Source organism: Diorhabda sublineata, chromosome X, assembly GCF_026230105.1.
Source record: "Diorhabda sublineata isolate icDioSubl1.1 chromosome X, icDioSubl1.1, whole genome shotgun sequence".
Classification (NCBI taxonomy): Eukaryota; Metazoa; Arthropoda; class Insecta; order Coleoptera; family Chrysomelidae; genus Diorhabda; species Diorhabda sublineata.
In genome coordinates, this window is record NC_079485.1 from 34,864,643 (window position 1) to 34,887,749 (window position 23,107).

The following is a 23,107-nucleotide window of genomic DNA, read 5'->3' on the forward strand; positions in this document are numbered from 1 at the left end:
GTAAAAAAGATCGTAGGGATAATTATCGCGAAAGAAGAGAGCTGGAACGCCGTAGCTGAGTATGTAGAAACAAATTTACGGACGAAGAAATAGGACGGTTTGATCGATGTCCAGACCAAGCCAAGCAATAGCTAGAGATATTACAGAACAACAAACAGAGCAAATGCAAAGCGAAGCGCCAATCAGTGGAATGCTTACGTGGGTTCAGGATGGGAACCTCAGAGAGGTTTAAATTAAAGAGGATGGGTTTTAGTAGGTAGCACAAGTACAGCCCCACACACAGGTCGGTTTCGTATGGCCACTGATGGTGCAGATGCGCATTTCACTCCTCTTTGGATAAAAAAGCAGTGAACTCTTTTATTAATAAAGGTTTAGATGAAAGTAATCAATTTTTGATTAGTTAAGAATATACATAATTTTATTGAAATGTGTAATAAAATAACTGATGTAAATATTAAACCTCAGATTTATTCAGCTGAAACAACTATTTACATAATAAGAAATAGATTATAGATATCCAGCATGTATTTCACCTTTTTATTAGCAGTAATAATATGGAATTGTCTGTAAAATATTAAAATATTTTATTCCACTATTGCCCTCTCTATATGAATCCTCTAGCAATTCTGAGTGGTTCATATACTATTGCTGAGTACACCTGCTGCAAGAAGCTCTTCTATCAAAAAGCCCTTATCTGCCAATATTAAATCTCCAGGAACCATCTGCTTCACAACCTTCACAGCCTTTTTCACAAAAACACCATTAGAAGCAACACCCACCAATAATTTCCAGGTATTCTGATGTTTATAAGAGCGTTGTTTTTCCATGCTACTCGTTGGTACATGTTGCTGAATAGATTTCAGTACAGTTCAATATTATTCGGCAATTTCTAAAATTATCAAAAGCTGCAGGGAGGAAGACTTAATTTGTATTTCTAGGGGTATAGTTTCCATTAATTTATTGAAAAATATTTCATGTATTGCATAAATCCATGCCATTACAACATTTATTGCAATTGCTGAATTGCTATCAAATCTTCATGTAGTAAGTTTAACCTTAACTTCAGTAAGGTCATCAAAAGCTATGCTTTGGATTTTTTACTTTATACTTTATACTGCTTTATACAATGTCATACATATAATACAGGTTGGAAAGCCTGTATACATTAGAATATGGGAGTCATTACCCGCTATGGGTTTGTAACTAAAACAAACTGATAATTTTGAAGTTTCTGTGTATAGCTACTAACTTCTTCTCACAAAAAATAATTCTCTGGTCCATAAGATGCCCCAGAAACTCTAGTCTCAAATATTGAGGTAGTAGGTCAACTTGCCAAAAATGGTCCAGCATCATATAAATCAATGTGACTGATTGAGCTCTTAGAAGTCATTGGACACATAGAAGTGGACATGCTTATCCTACAATATAAAAAAACAAATAAACAATTATTATTTTGTGCTCACTTATACACTTCCATAATCTTTAGAAAAATAGCAGAAATTAACTCTTCTATACATTTTTTCAGGATACATGAAATTCAAATTTCTTTTAATATTAAAATTAAACAAAGTTGGTATATTCTTCTTGTCTTAATTTTTAAAATGACAACTACTCACCAGACAATGTTTTGAAGGTTCCTTGTCTTTTCTTTTGTATTGTTATTCTTCTAAACAGAACAACTAATAAATTAGAAACTTATTAATTTACACATGGTTTTATAATCGTTTTTCATACCTTATTAGTTCTATCCAAGCTTTCCGACCCTCAGGCTTTGCAGGAAATATAAAGAGCTAGCAAATATTTTTTTGCCATAATGTTTATAGTCGGGAGTGGAGTACATAACTATGTTTTTTAGCAGCAGCAAAATACATAAAACAACAAAGATCTGTTTAATGCTATAGTGAAATCTAGGTTAAAAATAATATATGTGTGGATAAATGAGCTTAAAAATTTTTAGTTTTAAAATAAGTTTCCAAGCTATTGTATTTAAACAATTCAATATGTTGATAAAACATACATTAATTGAACATAATAAAAACAAAGCCAAACTGCAACCTAACCTCAATGGTTTAATTTTTGTGTATTTGGAGTTCTTACCTGTTAACCTAAGATTATATACTCGACTGCTAACTTTGTCTAAAAACTCAGATTATACGAATAATCACTTCAATAGTCCAATTTGTGAGCACAACATGCAATAATCTAAACTTAAAATTACTTCTGAGTGTTTACATTGAATGAATAGATTTTTCCAAAAGGTTCATCTATGGGTTTACTTTGGCAAGCTCTGATATGACGTCAGACTTAGGATGTCTATTGGGTGCATTCTATAAGCACTCACGACCATCACGTTCACGACCAAGATCTTTCCCATTCCACTTACAGAACATACCAAAGGGTATTGCCGCAACCACAACGGTCGTAGTTGCTATGTGGAACGCCTAAATGAGTATTTCAGACGCCGTAGATGTTTAGTGGAACGCACCCATTATCCAGTTCAAATTATCTCACTCTTCTTTTTTATAATAGTACAGAAAAGAAGGAGAATGGTTACTTTCAGTCACTCCCATAGATCAACTACATCCGTCATTCCTATAAGCTGTCTTTCTTTTTGACAATAAAAAAATTAAAAACTTTAGGGAACAAAACGACAGAGTCAAAAATTATGTGATGTTAGTGAAATTAATACCCTAGCTGAATTTATTTTGTAAATTTTAGTGTAATGCAAGCTCAATGCAAGCAAACTCCCCAGGAGTTTATCAAAAATGCGTTTACTCCTCAAATTGCTGTGATGTACACTCCACTTGCAGAAAAATGCTGCCTGAAAAATAATTTGGATTTTATACAATTATTACAACCCTTTTGTACATTAACGAATGACGGTATGTATTAAACATTAAAAACAGCATTAGAACTTCTAGGTACATGTTTCTTTGTATAAAACCATTACATACAAAGATATTTGCAACAAATTCAACCATATCAAAATTTGTTAGGTGATGTTCACTGTGTACCATAATATGTACATTTTAGAGTTTTTTTATACTATATTCTATAAGTTTGCATTATGATATGCATTTAACACAATATTACTAAGCACCAGAAAAGAAATGATTTTGAAGGACATAAAAACCATTGGGAAAATGGAAATAGTAAAGTTTAAAGCAATTTATATTTGTCTATTAACCTGATGTAGAAGTAACAGCTATGCTTTCTATATTTGTTTTTTTTTGAGAATTACAATTGTATTTTGGGTAAATGTTGTGCACATAATAAGATATTTTGATAGCAGTAGAGTTCATTACTATTGTAACAATATTTTACATAGTTTCTATGAATTATCTTTAAATATAAACAAAATCTTATTTTTGTTCAAATAAGAGATCACAATGTGATTTTCAGTTTCGTACAAGGACCCCACAGGATTTACAAATACTATAAGAAATTTGAAATTAACCTTCTTGGATATATTGTGGAGGCCTCCTCAAACTCACATAGCAAGGAAATTATTGAATTCTTCAGTGAGTAATGCATCAGACTGCAAAAATAACTTTGTTCAAGTAGGTAGACACAATTTGGAAGTACCTTCAAATACCCCATGGTTTGAATCTTGGAGGGACACATTTTTAAGGGTCCAATATCCATCAGACCATGAGTTTACAAAACATTTTTTGGCATGTATTTTAGTTGCAACTTCTGCAGAAAATAACCTGGAGGAAGCTTTTGATAGTTTAACACAAAGATTAAATCAAGCACAGAGCAGAGAACCTGGAAAGCTTCCAAAATGGTTTAACTTGAATATTTTAAAATATTTTGTAATTTTGCATGACAATGTAGAGGGAGATACTTATATGTAAGTAATATCTTAAGTCTGATCTTGTGTTTTTTGTTGCTAACATTTTTGTTCATTGCTCAAATATTTTTGCATTTTCTCAAATCTTTAACTGCCATTTTCTTATTTGTATACCAATCATTTATCAAATGATGCTAATAGTGATTCTTATCAAATAATAACATTGTAAAAAGGTACATTTGATCTACCAATTTAATTTCAGAGCTGAGAAAGTATTTGATTCAGTAAAACTATTGTATGGTGTAGCAAATTGTTTTTTATTAAAGATGAATTCAAGATCTTCCAAAACCTCAACAACAGAACATTTACCAGATCCTTGGAGTCAGTTCATAAGTAATACAATTAATATAAAAGATATAAAATCCAATCAAGATAATTCACTAATGAAAACTTCCTTAGAAATAGGACAGGAGGCAGAAGAGGTTAAGAATATCAGCAATTATCATCCACTTAGTCCGGTAAATGAAGATTTATCAACAGTAAGTAAATAATTCTTCAAATGTTGAATGTTATTTACATAGTTGATTTGGTAATTATTATTTTGAACTATTATAAACTTCAACTGGATATATTAATACTACTAACACCTCTATTTACCTATTTGAGAATATTAGCTGACCTGAAAAGTTCACAGGCGGACATCTGTCGCCCTATTTGTTTGTGAGTTGTAGCATTTCAAGTGAAGCAACTTTTGTTAGTTAGAGAAAATGGTTAAAAAAGGAATTTATTGTGTTAATAAAGCTTTGCTTATGGCAAAAAATATTAAGGCCAAGGCTTGGCTTTTATAAATTTAAATGAAGCAAAATGAACACAAAGGACAATGAATTTTACTCTGATGAAGAGGTTATCTCTAAAACTGGAACCTATTTTGACGCTAAAGACAAATTGTACTAAGAAATTGGTATCACAAAATACTTTTTTCTATGCTAGCCTATGAACTTTTCAGTTCAATATACACCTTTTTTATTGTTTGCATGAACCACTGCATAACCTGTGGAACACGGCAATGCTCTCTCTAAACTGAAACATATAAGAGTTATTGGTAGCATTCACTATTATTTTTTTCGTGAGAGGTATTTAACATATTTGTTCTTTAATCTAACATTGAATTTTAGAGTGGACATATTAGTGATGATGAAAAACCTGAAAATAATGCAACCAAAGAAAAATCACATGGAGTTTGCTTAACAACTGATGATGTGGAACAAATTAAATTATTGATATATGAATTCAGTAGAAGTTGTCTAATGCCATATATTGAAAAACAAATTCATAGTTTAAATGATACAGTCTCCAATAAAAAGGGAGTGAGTAAATCATTATTCAGTGCTACAAAAAGATGGTTTAGTCCCAACAAACCAGGTGCTAGTTCTGTAGCTGTTAATAATTTAATGTAAGTAGTTTTTACAATTTCTCATCAAGGAAGATTTTTAATATGTGAACCACACCAAGAATTTTTCAATGGAAAATTTACCTCTTTTGAAGCTTGCAGACGAATTTTTCACGGTCGCATACAAAGGATATTGATCACCAAGAGTATTAAGCATATCTTCATAAATCTGCTTACCTCTTAACCCTTCTAAATACAAGTACTTGATGATGGCTCAATACTCCAATTTTTCGATTTTCATAATTTCTGTGGACATATTTTTTCTTTTAATTTATTGCGTAACTCTGGTTTACTTTTTTGAAGTCAAACTACACTGACACTTCTAATAACTTATTGTTCGTTGCTATGGTAACGCAATATTTTCTTTATGCATGGAACTGGTCTAGGCTAACTAGATATCAATACATCCTCTTAAGTTTTATTGTAAATCTTCTTTATTCCCTGTTATTATTGCTACATCATCAGCAAATGTACAATCTGAAATTTCTATTCTTTCTAAATGTCAGTGCTCCACATACATTCTTGTAGTTTTTTCTTTGCATAGATTAATTATATCGTCCATAAATATGTCAAACAGTAATGGGCTTAATCCACCTCCTTGTCTTAACCCTTCCTTTGTTCCAGTGATTATATCTTGTGAATTTTTTAGCACTGTATTTTTATTTACATTCACTATCCAATTCCAATCTTACTCCAAATTCTCTCCAAGCATTTCGTTTCAATAATTTCACCAGATCTTTCACTTTCCTCCTATATTCTTTGTAGGTTTCATAGTTTTCCAGCATTCTGTGTCCTAGGTAAATGTGCCATTTTTCTTTTTTCAATTTTACTTTTCATTTCATCTGTCCACCATGAAGTTTATTTTTTTATTGTTATTAGCTTTGTATACACCTCACTTTCTTCTCGCTGCTATTAGAATAGTGTTTTTAAAGGATAACCTCAGTTCGTCTAGCCTCCATTTTATTACTATTCTTCACGATTTCGTTCTTTTTCTATCATTTTGATAAATCCTCTAGCTACATTTTTCAGACTGTACGATATTATGCTTTCAAATCCCAAATTAATATCTGTTTTTGTAGTTGATTTTACCCCTTTTCCTCTTTAATTTTTATAACTGCCAAATAGTGACTGCTATATATTTCAGGTCGTCTTTTTAATATTATGTCTAATACCTATGTTCTTTTCTCTTTCTGTATAGGATATAATCTTTTATGGACTTTTCACCTCCTCTTTATTCTTCTCTTCTAGATGATTGCATTACTTCTTTACCAAAAAAATTAAATTGAAACCATAAATCAAAAATTTCAATTCTTAAGATAAAAAAAAATTCATAATTAAAATTGAACAAAATAATAAAATTAATTTTCTTGATGTCACATTATATTATATAATTAACAAATAAATTCGTGGCCATAAATAACGCACCACCCTCTATTTCAATATCAAAACCTAAAATGTTAATCTTTTGAGTTTCTTTTTTTCTATCACAAAAAGTGACAGTATTTTAAAAGTTAGCGATAAAATGTAGCAAAATTTCTTATCAGCAAATAACTATTTTTGTGATTTTCTAAAATTTTAATTCTATGCATATTTTAATGTTTCTTTCATTCTATTGTACCAACTTGTGGACAGCAGTAATTTAAGTCAATCAACATATGTTAAAGTCGAGACTAGTTAAACAAAAAATTCATTAAGAAATCGGTAAATGACAAGTGTCGAGCTCAACAACCTTTTACGGGAAAGCCGAAATGTCTCTGATAGATCAATAAAACGACACCTTCAAAATGCTGGTCTACACAACAGAAGAGCTCTTTGCTAACCAAGCAGCATCATGTTGCTAGACTAAGATTTGCAAGGCAACATTTAGATTGGAATTTAGAAATTTGGTGCCAAGTATTATTCACTGATGAGACAAGAATCATTCTAAGAGGTCCTGATGGACGTAATCAAATTTGAAGACGGCAAGGGGAAAGATTTGCGCAATCTTATATCATTCCAAGGAGGGTCTATCATGTTTTGGCGAGGAATTTGTTTTGATGCCCGCACAGAATTAGTGTCTCTTCCTATACCCGCCCTTAACGCAGTAAGATTCATAACTGATATTCTTGAAAATCACGTCGTTCCGTTTGGGCCATTTATTGGTAATGATTTTCGCATGATAATGGAATAGACCACACGTTGCGGCAGATGTTCGTAATTCTAAACGAAGTAGGAATTCATACTCTGGACTGGCCATCAAGAAGTCCAGATATGAATCCTATCGAGCATGTCTGGCACATTTTGAAACGCCGCTTTCAACGTAGAAATTCATCTCTTCAAAATTTAAATGAGCTTGAGCAAGTGGCATTAGAGGAATGGGAGAACATACCTCAAGAAGTGATACAGCACCTAATTGAAAGCATGCCCAGGAGAATGTTAGCAACGATTACATTCAGAGGCGGAAATACACGCTACTAGCGTTTTAAAAAATGAACATTCTTGTTTAGAATGCAAGTTACAATTTTAAGAAAATTTGGTTTTATTGCAATGGTTTTATTTTTTTACTCATTAAAAATCACATAAAATTACTACACATTTTTTATTATTGCGTCAAAATGATTGAAAAGAAGTTAAACAATAGCAATATTAATTTAAATTTATTAAACAAAAAAATATTTTCAGAAATCTGGGTGGTGCGCTATTTTTGACCACGAGTGTACATACGAACAGAATGGTATAAAAAACCAACTTGATCCTCAGGATATTTGAACTCCAATTCATGTCATCCTTTATCAGAAAAAAGATAAGTAATTATAAGTTTGGCTGATAAAGTTATCAGATCCTGAATTTCAATGCTTATTTATTCAAAGAGGAAAAACTGTGAAAAAAATATTCAGAAAAAATGATAATTAGCATATTCAAGAAAAGGAATCAATTGAGAAGCAAAACAGAAAGTAAACATAAAACATTTTTCCTTATTATATGTACAGGGACAACTATTGAATTATTTCAACAAATATGATATTAGTATAAGTCATAAAGGACATAATACATTATCCAAATATTTCACTAAATTAAAATCTAAAACAAACCTAAAAACAAAAGAATTAATATTATATATAGGGAAGAAGGAACAAGAAAGCTATCATTGATAGAAAAGACCTAATTGGTTTAAGTAAAGTTCATACTTCTATTTTGTACATCTTAATGCAAATAATTTGATTGATGGCTGCTACATATTTTTACATCGCAAAAACTAAGGAAAAATTAATTTTTCATATTAAAACAGATAAAACAGAAAGAGACTATTTTTTTAAATCTTATAGTTTTCAAATATTCGATTCGAATTTTTGACAAATATTTGTCAAAAAGTTCTTGAATAAAATGTATTAAAAATTTAGTAATTTTTTTACTTTTTAAATCATTTTATATTCATTTGCTTGAGTAAGTGATCCTCATTTTTGGTCTGTTCCAAAAAATAACGTCTTGTTTTCAATAGAAACTATATTTTACGTCTAGACCTAACTTTGGTTTTATCAAAATATTCAATAAATCTTTAGAAATTATAGTATATTCTGGTTTAATATACAAATTGGTATAAACAAAAAGCTAAAAATATTATTTCTTTCGATATATTTCACATGTTGAACAAATTTCTCACTTCCTCAACATACATGTTTGTTTACAGATATTCTCTAGACTCTCCTGAATTACAAATTAGACGATTAGGTGATCTATACTTCATGTTTGGTCAGTATTCTCTGGCATTTCAAGCATATCATTTGGCAAAAAGAGATTACAATGCTGATCAAGCCTGGTTATACTATGCTGGAGCATTAGAAATGGCGGCCTTAGCAGCTTTTATGGCTAATGATACTACCAAAAAAACCTGTGATTACATGGAAGAAAGTATAACAACTTATCTAAATACTTGCAAGTACGTTTATCAAATGAGTTTATTAATAAATATATACATACTTATAATTTGTTAATTTTCAGAATGCCTCAGTTTGCTACTAGAGCCACAATCTTGAGTTCTGTATGTTTAGTAAGTCAAAATATGTTTGGAGAAGCTGCCCACCAACTAATTCGGATGACAAGTGAAGAATCAGATTTACGTTCAGCTTTACTGCTTGAACAGGCCTCATATTGTTTTCTTAAGTCAAAAATGGTCCGAAAATATGCTTTTCACATGGTTAGTGAATATATCTAATAAGATGCTAAGGTTAAAACTTATGCTCATGTAATAGGGAATATGCATGTACTTTATATTTACTTTCACTTGATTATTTTTTTCCAGAGACATTATAGTGCCAAAATTATTATTATTATTTTGTTCTCAATTATAAAAAATGACTATTAAAGAATGCAAAATAAGTTAGCAAATTTCAAATTTAATAAACCCCTCATCATTGATAGTAACGTCAAATGGCACATTCTGGATTTATTTCATTCAAATAATGTTTGCAACAATACAAACATTTAATTCTTGTTTTCTCATGTCTCTGAACTCCAACAGGTTTTGTTCTAATAGAGTTTTCACACTCAGGTACAATATAATACATATAGAACGATTTTTTAACTTTTTCCATGACTTTTATTGATATTATAACATAAAGTAACTTTCACACTTGAAGCAAATAAATACTGGAGGTGGTAATTTATCAGAAGCCCGCGAAAAATAGCAGCATTCAAAACAAGCCAAATTTAACAATACTTCAAACATAATTTTAAGAATTATTTTGACTTTTTTGAGAGAAAATAAATTTTTTATTGAGTTGTACTATCTAAAGAGTGAATTAGAATTATAAAAAAACTACATGCATATCCCCTATTGCTAACTTTTCAAATAAATATATATATTTTTATAGGTTTTAGCTGGTCACAGATATTCAAAAGCAGCCCAAAGAAAATATTCTTTGAAATGTTACAAACAGGCATATCAAGTTTACGAAAATACAGGGTGGGACTTGGCTAGTGACCATATTCATTACACCATTGGCCGTCAAGCTAATAATTTACAACACTTTGACGAGGCCATAGAGTCTTTTGCAAAACTGTTAAAAGGAGAAAGTAAGCAGACTGCTCAACAGCAAGCCACATTTTTGAAAGAATATTTGACTATCTTAGGAGTAAGTTAATTTGTATATTGTAGTTTATATATATATATATATATATATATATATATATATATATATATATATATATATATATATGATAAAGTAATGCACAAAAGTCATAAAATTTACAACGTTCATTTTTGAAAAAAAAATGTAAAAACATGTCACAAAAGAAAATAACTCAGAGAATAATAATAAAAAACAAAATAAACTTTGATTTTGAATTTATGAAAAAAATAATTAAAAAAATCGAAACTCGTAGTTACTTTGTAAGAACACATGTTTTCATTAGTTTTAATAAAATAACTGTTTGTCAGTATCAGTCTGACAATTGGCATCATACCAATCTTATTATTACGGCTAATTTCACACTGAAAAAGAAAGGATAGAAATTCTAATGATAGTAGGTTCCTGCAATAGTCTTTGAGAAGCATGTCCTTTTTTAACAAAACATATTTTGAAAAACCTTTAATTGCTAGAGTCATAGTAAGTAAGCATTGTTGCCAAATGTAATGAAACGAGAAGCGCGGAGAATGCTCCAAAATCTGGAAGACCAGGAATTAGAGACGATGCCCGTCTAGCATCCTCACAGACACAACAGAAATTGCCTTATAACTATAGAGGGTAGAAGTGAAGAGGAGGTCTCGTATGGGATAAAAGTTGAAAAAGTGTCCACCTATATACAATAAATAACAGTTAAAAAACCTTCTAGAACGGCGCTGGTGTAAACAATAGATATGGTAAGAATTAAATGTATGCAGAGTTGAAAAATTTAATGTCATAGTTCATTATTGAAAGTTTCAACGACTTGCGTTTTATAAAAGTGCGAGAAGTTGTCCAGGGAGTATATAATATATAGCGCCACCCAGATTTAGAACATTTTGACAGGAAAATTACACCTATAAAAAGTTCACGAACTTTCAGGAAATAATCGGGACAGACGTTAAGAATTTTGTAAAATCTTCATGAGGAATTCTTATGAAAATATAAATTTCCTTAGTAGTGTAGTATTTTTAGACGAGGCAACGTATTGCTTAAGTGGTATACAATTGTCGTTACTGGACAGGAGAACATATCCACTGGATTTAGACAAAACACACTGAGCGCCCCCAAAAAAATCAAAGTCTGGATAGAAATCGTTAAGGGGAAGATTTATTGGCTCATATTTCTTTTGTGGGCATTTAACAGCTGAGCAATGTTTGGAACATCTTCAATATAGCAGTGCTTCCGAACCTAAATGCGGCATTTCCAGACCCAAATAATAGGGAAAATTTGGAACTACTATTTGGTTCCAGGATGGTGCACCATTGTAATATGGTCTTAACGTTTCTAGATAGCCAGTTTGAAGGAAGGTTGATTAAAAGCCATGGATCAATGAAGTGGCTACCTAGGTCATTTTATTTTATCACCCTTGATTTTTTCTATGGAGGCATTTAAAAATCAGGTCTATGCTAATCGACTAGACAATTTAGAAGATTCGATGGAACGAATTAGACATGAAATGACTCGTATTACTCCGTCTACCATCGTCTTGGCTTATGTCATATAGTGAACGGGACACAGTTTAAATAATACCTGTAAAAAATAGTTTTGATTTAATAGACTGTAAGTTATTACTAAATTTACGTTTATTTTGATTTTTATAAATTTTCTCGTGTTTTTATGTAACCCCTACTTATTTTTTTTTCACAATTCAGAGAAACAAGCTCATCAAATAATGTAAAAAAAGTAATTTGCAATAAAAAATATAAAGATGACGTCATAACTTTGACAAATTTGACATTTTATTTATTGACTTGAGAATTGTGGTATCTCAAATTTTGTATAAATTACACAAATTTATGTGTTTCAAAAATCTAGTTGCCCGAAGCGCCTATCTTGACGCTCTGTGTTTACCCATCATTGCAGTAAAGATAATATGACAGGCAATTTCACTATAGTCTATAATTCTAATAAACATGGTAAAAAGGTTCAGAACTAGAATATTATTAGAACATTTGATATCCGCATAATTATGTAGGCAATGACAAGTTAAGGAAAAAATAACAATAGCCTAATTAAATAAACAACCTATTCCATTACATTGCCATCTGACCTACTTGAGCCATGTCTTTGGACTTGTATCCAAACACAAGTCTGGAATCTACATCAATTTGCCCTTCCTTGAACAATGAATGAACTCAATTGTCCTTGTAATTGAAATACCTTAGAGTAACTAGAGCTAAATCAATTAAATAACCAAACAAAAAATATTTTTTCATTTTTCAAAATAAATTGAACCAGTGAATATTACACATCAAAATATAACTAAAACCAAACTACGAGGCATATTTTTTAAATAAGTACCATTTTGAATTAAAAAAGTGCAAAGATATCGCAATAGTTTTATTTTTACATGAAAGCCTGTACCTTAATATACTTTTCTACATAATTTCCGTGATTATTGAGGCACTTGTCATAACGTGGCACCAGTGTTTGAATATCCTCCTCATAAAATTCTGCCGCCTGACTTGTTAACCACTGTATCACAACTGTTTTGACTTCGTTATCGTCTTAAAGACACTGACCGCCCAGGTGTTTCTTCAAGTGCAGGAACAAATGGTAGTCGCTGGGCGCCAGATCAGTGCTGTAGGAAGGATGATCTGGAGTTTCCCATTGAAAAGATTTGATGAGATCTTTGATCCGATTAGCCACATGTGGACGGGCATTGTCATGCAGCAAAACGATACCCTTACTCAACTAAGACGTTGCATTGATTGTCTCATTACGAGGCCGAAACTTCACTAGCAATAAACAATAACAGTAAACAACGTACACAATGAAGAATCAGACTGCAATGGCGTCACTGTGTAGGCAAAATATGTAGGTAACCAGCGTGGATGTACGGAACGCCGACCTTGGGGTTGCGGCGGCGGAATCGCAAAACGGTACTTACTTAAAAAATATGCCTCGTATTATTAGAATAAATTGACGAAAAGATGAGAATTACATTACTGAACTTCGAGATTAATAAACGAGCTGAGGAACATTTATTCAATACATTGGCAAACAGAATCTGATCTTATTACAAGTTTTACCATACTCATATGTTTTACAATGTGCTTCATTGGCTTTATACCATAAAGCTTAATAAACAATATTCATAAACGTAACTTGACACAAAATTCAACAGCACACAAGCATACCTCAAAAAATGAAAATTTGGACGTTTTTGACCGGCGTTGTCTTTATGTTTATTGATTTGTCATTGTTATAATATTAAGTAAATAAAACTACTGATAAATTTAAACATTAGATGGCGACTACTGAAACATGAGAAATTATAAGTTTTGCACAATTCAAAATTTTAATCTAAATATTAATATAAGGCATTATATTCTTAGGGCTTGAACATTTTAGTTGACTCTCCTATATGTAGAGAATTTTTTTCATATTTTTCAGAATAAACTTAAAACAGAAAATGAAGACTACCAAATCAGTTGTCCAATTTTGCCAGTTCCAGATTTGGAAGTCAATTCATTAAAAATTTTACTGGGTCCTACCAGACCTTTATCTACTCCTGGAAAAGTACCAGCCATGGGTATTAATTTTTATAATTCTGAAGATCCACAGGCAGAAAATAAGTGGATAAAATTAGAAGAAATGTTGGTTCATGAAGCAGAAGGTGCTGCACCTTTAATATTCAAGCCAGTGGTTACTTTGTACAATGAAATTAGTTTAGAAAAGACTAAACCAGTAGCTGTAGTCAATGAACCTATACAGATTTCTATAAAATTGGTGAATTCTCTTCAAACTGTCCTTAATCTTACCAATATTCACTTGCTGTGGACTTTTCAAAAAGATAAGATAGTAACTAATACATGTGATACAGAAAATGGACGATATGTAAAAACTCATACAACAAAATCTCTATTAGTTGAAGGAAACTCCAAGAAGGAGGTTGTTCTTTCTATCACTCCTCTGTTACAAGGAGTAGTGACCGTAACTGGCTTTTCTTATACACTGACTAGTTCAAATGGAGCAAGTGGAACAAGTTCCATAAAAGGGAAACAGCTTATTCGTATAACTGATGGGAATGCAAAAAATGCTTGTAATAATTTTAATGATAGCAGTACTGTTAAACCATTAGATATTGATGTGGTACCACCTGCACCTTGCTTACAGGTAATACCGCTTTTTATTATTACTTTTAACTCGCGATCAGATTGTTAAGAAATTAGATAATATTGAGCTTTTATCTATCCACAATTATTGTTACTAGATTTTGGTTTATTTCAACAACTGAAATTTTTACCCATTAGTATATTCTCCAAAGAATAAAAAGAAATGGATGCAAAAGCTAAGTAAGAAAAGAAGAATATACTCAGAAATAGGCAGAAAACTCAGTGTGATCAATTTAAACATTTGTAGAGTTTTTAATAACTATAAAATTAATGTGATGTATACTTTTAAAATCTTTTGAATGTATGTGTATGTAACATTTAAATCTATTATAATTATATGAATATTTCTGAGGCGGTGTGATAAAGTAAAATTCTCAACAATAGAATAGTCGAATTAACAAAGAGCTTTAAAAATACATCTTATGCATATGTACAAGTTGCAGCAAAGAGGCTTATATCATATAATTCCATCTATTTTTATATCTACCATTGAATACTTGTACAAAAATATGTATAGCAGTTTTTAATTCCAGGTGACGTTCTCAGAAATTAATTCAGATTTCTTGGCAGACGAACTACAGAAAGTTCTAATAAATTTTCAAAATACTGGCTCAGTACCACTTAAAAATATCTATATGGCTTCTTCTACACCTCATTTACTGTGTAATTGTGAATTTATTCAACAAGTAGATGAAAATCTAAATATGAGTGTTGGTAATTTATGTATTCCAGCAATTAGGGAGAAAATTATTAGAAAAAATCACTTAACAGCAGTACCACTAACTAGAAATATATTGAAGCCCGGGCAAACTGTACAAATATATGTTTGGGTAAAAGCGCCTAGTACAAAAGGACCAGCTGCCATAGATATACTTATTTATTATGAAAATGTAGATAAGAACAGTATTCCTAAGTAAGTCCTTTATTTCTGATAATTTCTAATATATTAATTGAAAATAATAACATATTAATTTTCTCTTTATAAATTTCTTGTGAATACCAATTAAATTGTTACGGAGTAACATTTAATATTAATATTATATTGAAGAAGGCCACTACACCCTGATTTTAAAGTAGGAGGATTGCTTTTAATGAAATCTGCCAATTCTGGAGATTCGTGATTGGTCAAATCGGAGACGGCCGTACACAGCACTTTCGACATTAATATGATCGACAGTTCTATAAATTGTAAACAAATGTTGACTATTTTTTCTTTCTTGTTATTATTTTATTAAAATATTTCAATAAAATATGAAAACAGAACTAATCTGAAAATGGACTCAGATAATATAGTACTAAACATAATTCGCCCCCCAAAAAAGGAGCTTTGTAATTTTAGGTCACTTATCGTCTATCGAGAAAAAAACATTGTGGATTTGTATAAACAAATCTCAGTTGATGAACCAGAAATAAAGGTGAATGCCATTGTGTTTAAAATTGTAACAATGTTGGGTAGGTTAGCACTTTTGTATGAAATTACCAGATACAAATTTTATTTAAGTTGCTAGAGAGACTGTGTTTTGAATTATCAAAGAATATAGAAACACTTGAGTACTTGTCTCTTCTAACCATATAACAAAAATTATAATTCGATGTATTGTTCATAGTTTCTTTTTTAAAAGTGAAAATCCAATTTTGAATAAAATTTCAACTGAAGTAAAAAATGCTCAGATGGGCCACAAATTCCTCGTTCATTATTACACAAGTTATGAAAGAAATAAATTCTGAGTAAGTCACAAATTATACTAATTTTTATATAAATTAAAAGCTCTTCTATTTATTTCATGGTATATATTAAGAAAATTACACATTTTTCATAGAACGCAACGATATTCTAAATGAAGGTCATACAAATAATGGATAGACACATCTATCAGAGTTAAAAGAGATGCTTCTCTTAAAGGATTGTCCATATGTTTGCAAATTCCATCTGGAAAAGGCAAACATTTAATAACCCTTCATGCGCATGGATTTGTTGGAGATGAATTGCTAATATTTGAAAGTGAAAACACTGGAGATATGAATGTATTGGTATTTGAAAACTGGTTTTCTGAATTTCTAAAAAAATTGCCAGGTGGTGCTGTAATTGTACAATGGACAATGCATCTTACCACAACTATAGGGTAGAAAAGGTTACAACACCATCTATATAAAAAAAGGGATACAACAATGGTTACAATCTAAGAATATACTATTTGATATGAATATGGTTCGATCTGAACTTATATTATCATAAAACAACTTAAAGATAAGTTTAATTCATATATTACCGATGATTTGAGCTCAAATAAAAAATTTAGTGGCAGCCAAAAATACTACTTTTTAACTGAAAGTTGCAAAGGATCTTTTAATGGAATATGTGGCATTCACTGGCAAAATTGTGTTGCACATGCCATAAAAGGAGATGATGAAATGTTCAATTTAGATATTTATAATAGGTTGCCTAATGAAACAAAAAGGGGCCTTTTTAGTACAATTTAGAAATTGCTTGTTCTATGTACCTAATCATACTATGAAATATTCCAAATAAGAAATCTATGGAAGAAGTGATGGTAAATACATGTTTCTGCTAAAGTGTATCACATTCAGATATTTTTAATGATTTATTTCTATTTTTAAATTAAATAAGCTCTTGTACTTGCAACGGAACATTTTCTTATATTTCATACTCAACCAATTTTTTATTCAAGTGATCTTCATTTCTCATATAGCTCAATTTTCGAAAAACAAACATCCTCTGCTCTTTAGATAATGCAATTTTGGTCTATTGTGGTTCCTTCATTTGATCAAAAATGACTTGGATCTTATCCTTGTTTTAAAATTTGATTCAGCAATGAATACAAAACTTTATTTTCATGTCATCGCTTCGAATCTATAAATTTTTTAGTGATTTCTCGTGGCGTGATTCAGGTTTCCCAAAAAGGTTCTCTTAGTTTAAAAACAGCGTATAAACATCTTATAATTTTTAAGTTAACAAACATATTGGTATATAGTAATTATTACGAACGATGAAACCATAGATCAGTTTTAAATTTAGAAGTTTGTGTGTAGTAGATAATATTTCTCTTATTTTTAGGTATAGATTAGTTAGACATAATTGGAACTTAATGGTTCAAGAGTCGATAGTAGTAGACGTTTCATTCCAATCAAGTCATAATGCAAAAAGTGTAGAAGAATTGGCTCTTGCAATGAAAATAACTAATTTAAATAAAGTTCATAGTTCAGTATTGACAGAAGTGATGTTATTAAATGTTGGATTACTCAGCAAATACTGGACTTTGACTGAAGACATAGCTACTCCTAAATATATAAACCTACATTCCCAGGAATCTGCACATATTTTGCTCAAGGCAAAGAGATCAGTTCAAGAAACAAGTAAATACAGCAGTGTTCCACTTAATGCTGATAGAAAGTCTATACAAAGTATGACTACTACATTCTTGGCATTTGCAAAGAAAGCTGAAAACCCAACACTAACAATGTTCGATGACTTTGACTCTTTAAAATTCAAAGAAAACAATGATGGTGTATTACTGTTGCAGTGGCAAGCTTTAGTATCAGAAGGCACTAATAAACAAATTGTTATCGGCCAAACAAGTATACCTATAGAAATAAATAGAAAAGAAGATACTGTACAAATGGAAAGAATATTATCAGACACATTCATTGATACCAATGATAAAAATTCTGAAGAGGGAACTGTCCAGATCACCCAAAAACAAATTGTTTACAACCTAATATATTCTCCAGTTGTCAAGCATAATTTCATTAAAAGAAAAATCTGTATTGTGCCTGTTAAAATTCTCTTACACAGTACTGTTGATAATAAAATCCTTAGTGTAATTGTAAATACAACCGAACCTAGGTAAGTGACACTTTTAAATTTGGAAAATTATTCATACCTTCATATCTATATTAATCATCATTATTTTAATACTAGGAATTTCATACAATAAAATCTAGAGTGAGTTGCTTAAATCATAATAATAGGCCAGGATAAAAAATACTTTCCTACGTTTATTGATTCTTCTGTTATTGAAACTGCTTCTAAATTCATGGATCATTCAAGTGTTTCAGTATTGTGCTTCCCTTAATAATACACGATAAGATCCCAACATTTTGCTTTAAATCAACATAGAAGTACAAAACATTCTACCAAATAAACAAAAACATGAGATTTGAATAAACCTAGATTCCCTTCAAATTCAGATATTCTCAACAGTAATTAATGTTTATAATTACCTTAGCTTTAAATTATCAGAATTGCAAGCACATTCTCTTCCTATATTTCAAGTTAAAGTTTTTTTTTTGAGACCAATAGACTAGCTCGAGTTAATTGTTTTTTAATTGATACGCTTCTCTCTTTCAAAAGTCTGATATTCTATTATCTAATAAGCTGGTTTTTCTACCATCACGGGTTCCAATGATTTTTCCAATAGCTAATGATATATCTGTACTTGATAGCTAGAAGAACATAAGTCACAAATAACCAACTTCACAGGAAACTCCAAGACTTCATTCATGACTTGATACATATTGAACTTACGTATAACGCATTGCTATTTAACTGTTTATAATTAAAAAATTGGGTCACAGTTCATGGACTTGTTTATAACTTATCACTAATAACTTTGTAGACACGGCTCAAATCTTCGAAAGACAAAAATGAACTTTAACTTAATAGAGTTTAAAAATATTAACAAAAATCTTCTAACTCTGAGATACAGATCTCTTCTCTATTCAATAAGAACATTTCAATCTGCTTCGATTTTATGTGATTCTACTTTGACTATGTAGATAACATCAATATATTTTACAAGTTACAAATCTTGAGTGCTAGAGAAGGAGAGAAAATACTGTTTTGTACTTCTACATACTTAACTAGTGGTTTAAGAAGAAAAACAAGTATGTGGAATTAAGTATTTTTCCTCTCCATCCACATTCAGATCAAGTTAATAAGAGATTTTGTTTATACCATGTTAGATTCTCAAAAACTGACAAAAATATTTCAATCTAACTGCTCTTTTCCCTGACTGCATATTAGTGTATCTTAGCTGCATTACTAATCGCCTTCCATCTCCTACAATATTGTCTTTATATCAGCATTTTTTCATTATTTTATGACTAGACATATTAAAGTGCCACACAGTATTTAAAAAAATACTACTCTTATTAATCTGTGTTTCCAAAATAGGCATATCTTATGTCATTTCTCAAATCTTTGTATATTAACTTTGATGACACCTTATATAATTGTATTTTCTATACAATACATATTAGTGATTGAACGAATATTCTCCATTCGCATTCGCAATGAACCTTAATAATTAAATTTTTCATAGAACTTATGAAATAAAGGTATTATAATGCAATGTGAACAAATTTTTATTTTTGCTAATGTTATATAGTCATTCTTGAAAAAAACTGGATATAACAATCAAACAAACACATTATTATTATTCTACATCTATGAATATAATTATTTTTCATAAGAATTACAAGCAAAAACAAAATTTAACAAATTGAATGCCTTTCATAAATTCATAAATAAATAAAGATATAAACAAAAAACTGAGCATTCGCATCCACGAATGTCAGTAGCAAATATTCGCCTAATCGTGAAAGAGAAGATGTTAACCAGCACTGCGATCTTCATAATTAACATTTTTTTCTACAAAAATAAAACTACGATTTTTTTATTTATACAATCTCTTCTATTTCAGCGTTAAAATACCTGCAATAACTAACTCGAACATGTTCTGTTCGTATGGATCCAGTAACTTCTGTTGGATAAGTAACAGTAAAATTGTTAAAATTTTGAATCCCTTAACTACGGCAACAGTACAGCTTGCAGCCGCTTTATCTGGACCTGGAACTTTTGATTTAGGCGCTCACATTCAAGTGTTATGCAAATATATTGATCATCCGGATCCATACATACTACAAACTTATCAAATTCATCCAACTTTGATTATTGTAAATACTTAATATATATATAATGTTCGTGATATAATTTGTTTTTGACATTTTATATTAATATTACAATCTAATTATCAAGACTTTCCCCCGTGATTATTAAAATTTATTTGACTTCGTGATATAACAACGCCTTGATTTTAGGTTTATTTTGATAGAAAATCACTTTAAAATAACGGGTAAAAATTGACGTTTCGACCTATTTCGGTATTTATCAAAATATAACTTGACATGACAATTTTCATAATTATATTAATCAATAAATCACCTCCAAAATTAATATTGAAATAAAAATTGTTAATATAAAATTGTCAATGTCAAGACATACTTTAATAAAGACCGTAGTAGGTTGTAAACTCAATTTTTATCTGTTATTTTAAATTAGTTTTTTATATACATATATGCAATACTAATTTGGCACCCCTACGACTAAAGTTTTGTCAAAAAAAGTTTTCTAATTTGGTGAGAAAATAGCTTGCCGAAGATGAAATACTTATTTCAATTAGGTACCATTATTTATGTTTATTAAAGTGTAAAACTATATAATTAAATATATATAAAAATTCAACTTTTCTTGCTTATTTTTGCGAAATTTATCAACTTTCTCCAAAATTTTATGTTCATTTGAAATTATAGCTGAATAATAGTCTTTTCTAGAGCGGTATTGATCCTTAATTGTTTTTGATAATTCTTAAATTTGAAAAGGATCTTTCACAGATGCTACTGAAACCGGCAGTTTGTCGACCAGTTTCATTAAATAAACCAATACAGTCAGTGTCTGATTCACTACTTCATTCATCTTTAAGATTTAAGTTCATCATTAGAGTAAATGAATAGATTATTTCTAAGAAAGTAAAATATGTCTGTATATGTTTTAAACTATGTATCCTAATGAGTTGATTGGGTTAGAAGACTATTTTATGTTTATTGCTGTATTATGATTGATAGTTATTAGTAAAACTAGACGAATGTATTAACTTCACCTTTTATTTCACTGCTGTATATTTTTTACTTCTATTTACAACTAATTTTTTTACATGTGCTACTATAAAAAAAAGCCTTTTTTCACACATATTGAAGGATACAGTATATACAAAAGATTTCATTGGTGGGTATATAGTGGGTGTTATTTGCAATTATATATCATACAAAATCAAATTGAAAGTAAGAGATAAAATAAACTTTACTCTATATTTGATTTTCGGTGTATTAAAACTTCATCACTGCATTCATATTGAAATTCTGTTGAATTTTTTCTAAGACGAATTGTATTTATTGGTAGGAAATCTGTTTCTACGTTGATTTCGTGAGCCACAGATAATAATGCTAACGGTGAAAAGAAATAGCGATAACTGACCAAAAAGAAATAGCGATAACTGACCGTACTAACATTTGAATTTGATGTAAGCTTTGTTACTGTGTTAATTTTAGCGAATTTTTTGATTGAATGTGTATTTATTGTTAAAATCAGTTCTTTTAAGAAGTAATTCGACTTTTTATTCAATTTTACATCGGTAAGTCCAAATACATCAGCTTGTAAACTTTTGACATTTTATAAAACCTAAAATGCTGAATGACGGGAGGATTACTATGCTTATTAGTAGTAAATGGTGTACAATTTGGAAATCTCTCTCTGAAAGAATTTTCTAAATTGTGTCAAACAAGTGCCTGGTTATACTGGTAACGGGTTATTAACCAACAGTCATGAAATTGCTTAATTCACGACACAAAAGTTGGTAATAGACAGCCTAAGTCTTGACGTCACGGAGACGGGCGGAGCTTATACCGACTCCAAACAATTATATCTCTCTGTAATCTACTAATAGTCATGAGTTTTCGAGTATAAATAAATTAATTTTTAGGTTTTTAAGATCTAGGACTGCTTCAGAATGGGTATGTGCTTTGTTCGAGACTGTAAATATTACAGTTCAAAGCATCCATGTAAGTTTTTTCGGTTCCAGAAAAACAAGACCGAGAGGAATAGATGAATTTGAAAAAGTGAGCGATTGTCACTTTTTAAATAAAGAATAGGCCAACTTTATTTGATTTCAATATTCAGAAGAAGTTTAATATAAAATCACCAGAAATAAGGTATGCATCTTGTTGCAGAAATACCATTAGTCTAATAAACCACTTTTTTAGAAAGCGAACTGTAAAAAACCTTGTGACCGACCTACTACCAGGTCCTTAAAGTGAGCCACTACCAGGACCTTCAACCAAACTACTGCCAGGGTCTTCAAAACGAGATCATGAAGTGACTCAGATTAAACTTGATGTTTCACTCCTGAGTCCATCATCTGCATTTCAAGATGCTGAGAATTACTTTTTGAGGCAGCAGGTGGTTGATTGATGATGATTACAAATTTCAATTATCTTTTAACTGTGTGCAGCCCTCACAAACTTGCAATATTCCCCAATTAAAGAAGTTTAGTATTATTGGTAGGATCTATACTGTAGGTTATGCTGTTTAATGTTCGACTTTTTTTGGTAAAAAGTTTAGAAATTTTTATTTAAAAAATGTATATTTAGATTTTACCTAATTTATGAATGACTTAATGTAATAAAATTATTGTTAAAGTAATAATAATACTGTTTTTTTAATTCAATAAAAGCCTGTAAATCGAAC

General features: G+C 30.3%; 1 protein-coding gene and 1 long non-coding RNA gene across 3 annotated transcripts; one reads left to right on the forward strand and one right to left on the reverse strand.

The window, feature by feature from the left end:
• Positions 1–375: 375 nt before the first annotated feature.
• Positions 376–2,311, reverse strand: LOC130450914 (uncharacterized). The gene is made up of 4 exons (XR_008910642.1): positions 2,098–2,311; positions 1,735–1,842; positions 1,617–1,679; positions 376–1,418 (listed from the first exon to the last, which is right to left on the reverse strand). It is a non-coding gene; the product is annotated as an uncharacterized LOC130450914 (long non-coding RNA).
• Positions 2,312–2,557: 246 nt separating this feature from the next.
• Positions 2,558–23,062, forward strand: LOC130451354 (trafficking protein particle complex subunit 8). Of its 2 annotated transcripts, XR_008910710.1 has the most exons (13): positions 2,558–2,882; positions 3,403–3,853; positions 4,056–4,332; positions 4,969–5,246; positions 8,911–9,159; positions 9,222–9,417; positions 10,094–10,354; positions 13,784–14,506; positions 15,039–15,418; positions 17,582–18,370; positions 20,229–20,481; positions 22,344–22,572; positions 22,624–23,062. XR_008910710.1 is itself a non-coding variant. In XM_056790320.1 (12 exons), the coding sequence occupies exons 1-12, from the start codon at positions 2,723–2,725 to the stop codon at positions 22,356–22,358; spliced, it is 4,032 nt and encodes a 1,343-aa protein (XP_056646298.1). In that variant the 5' UTR covers positions 2,558–2,722; the 3' UTR covers positions 22,359–23,062. The 2 variants fall into 2 exon arrangements, 1 of the variants encoding a protein (XP_056646298.1); XM_056790320.1 differs by having other exon boundaries at positions 22,344–23,062.
• The last annotated feature ends 45 nt before the right edge of the window (positions 23,063–23,107 follow it).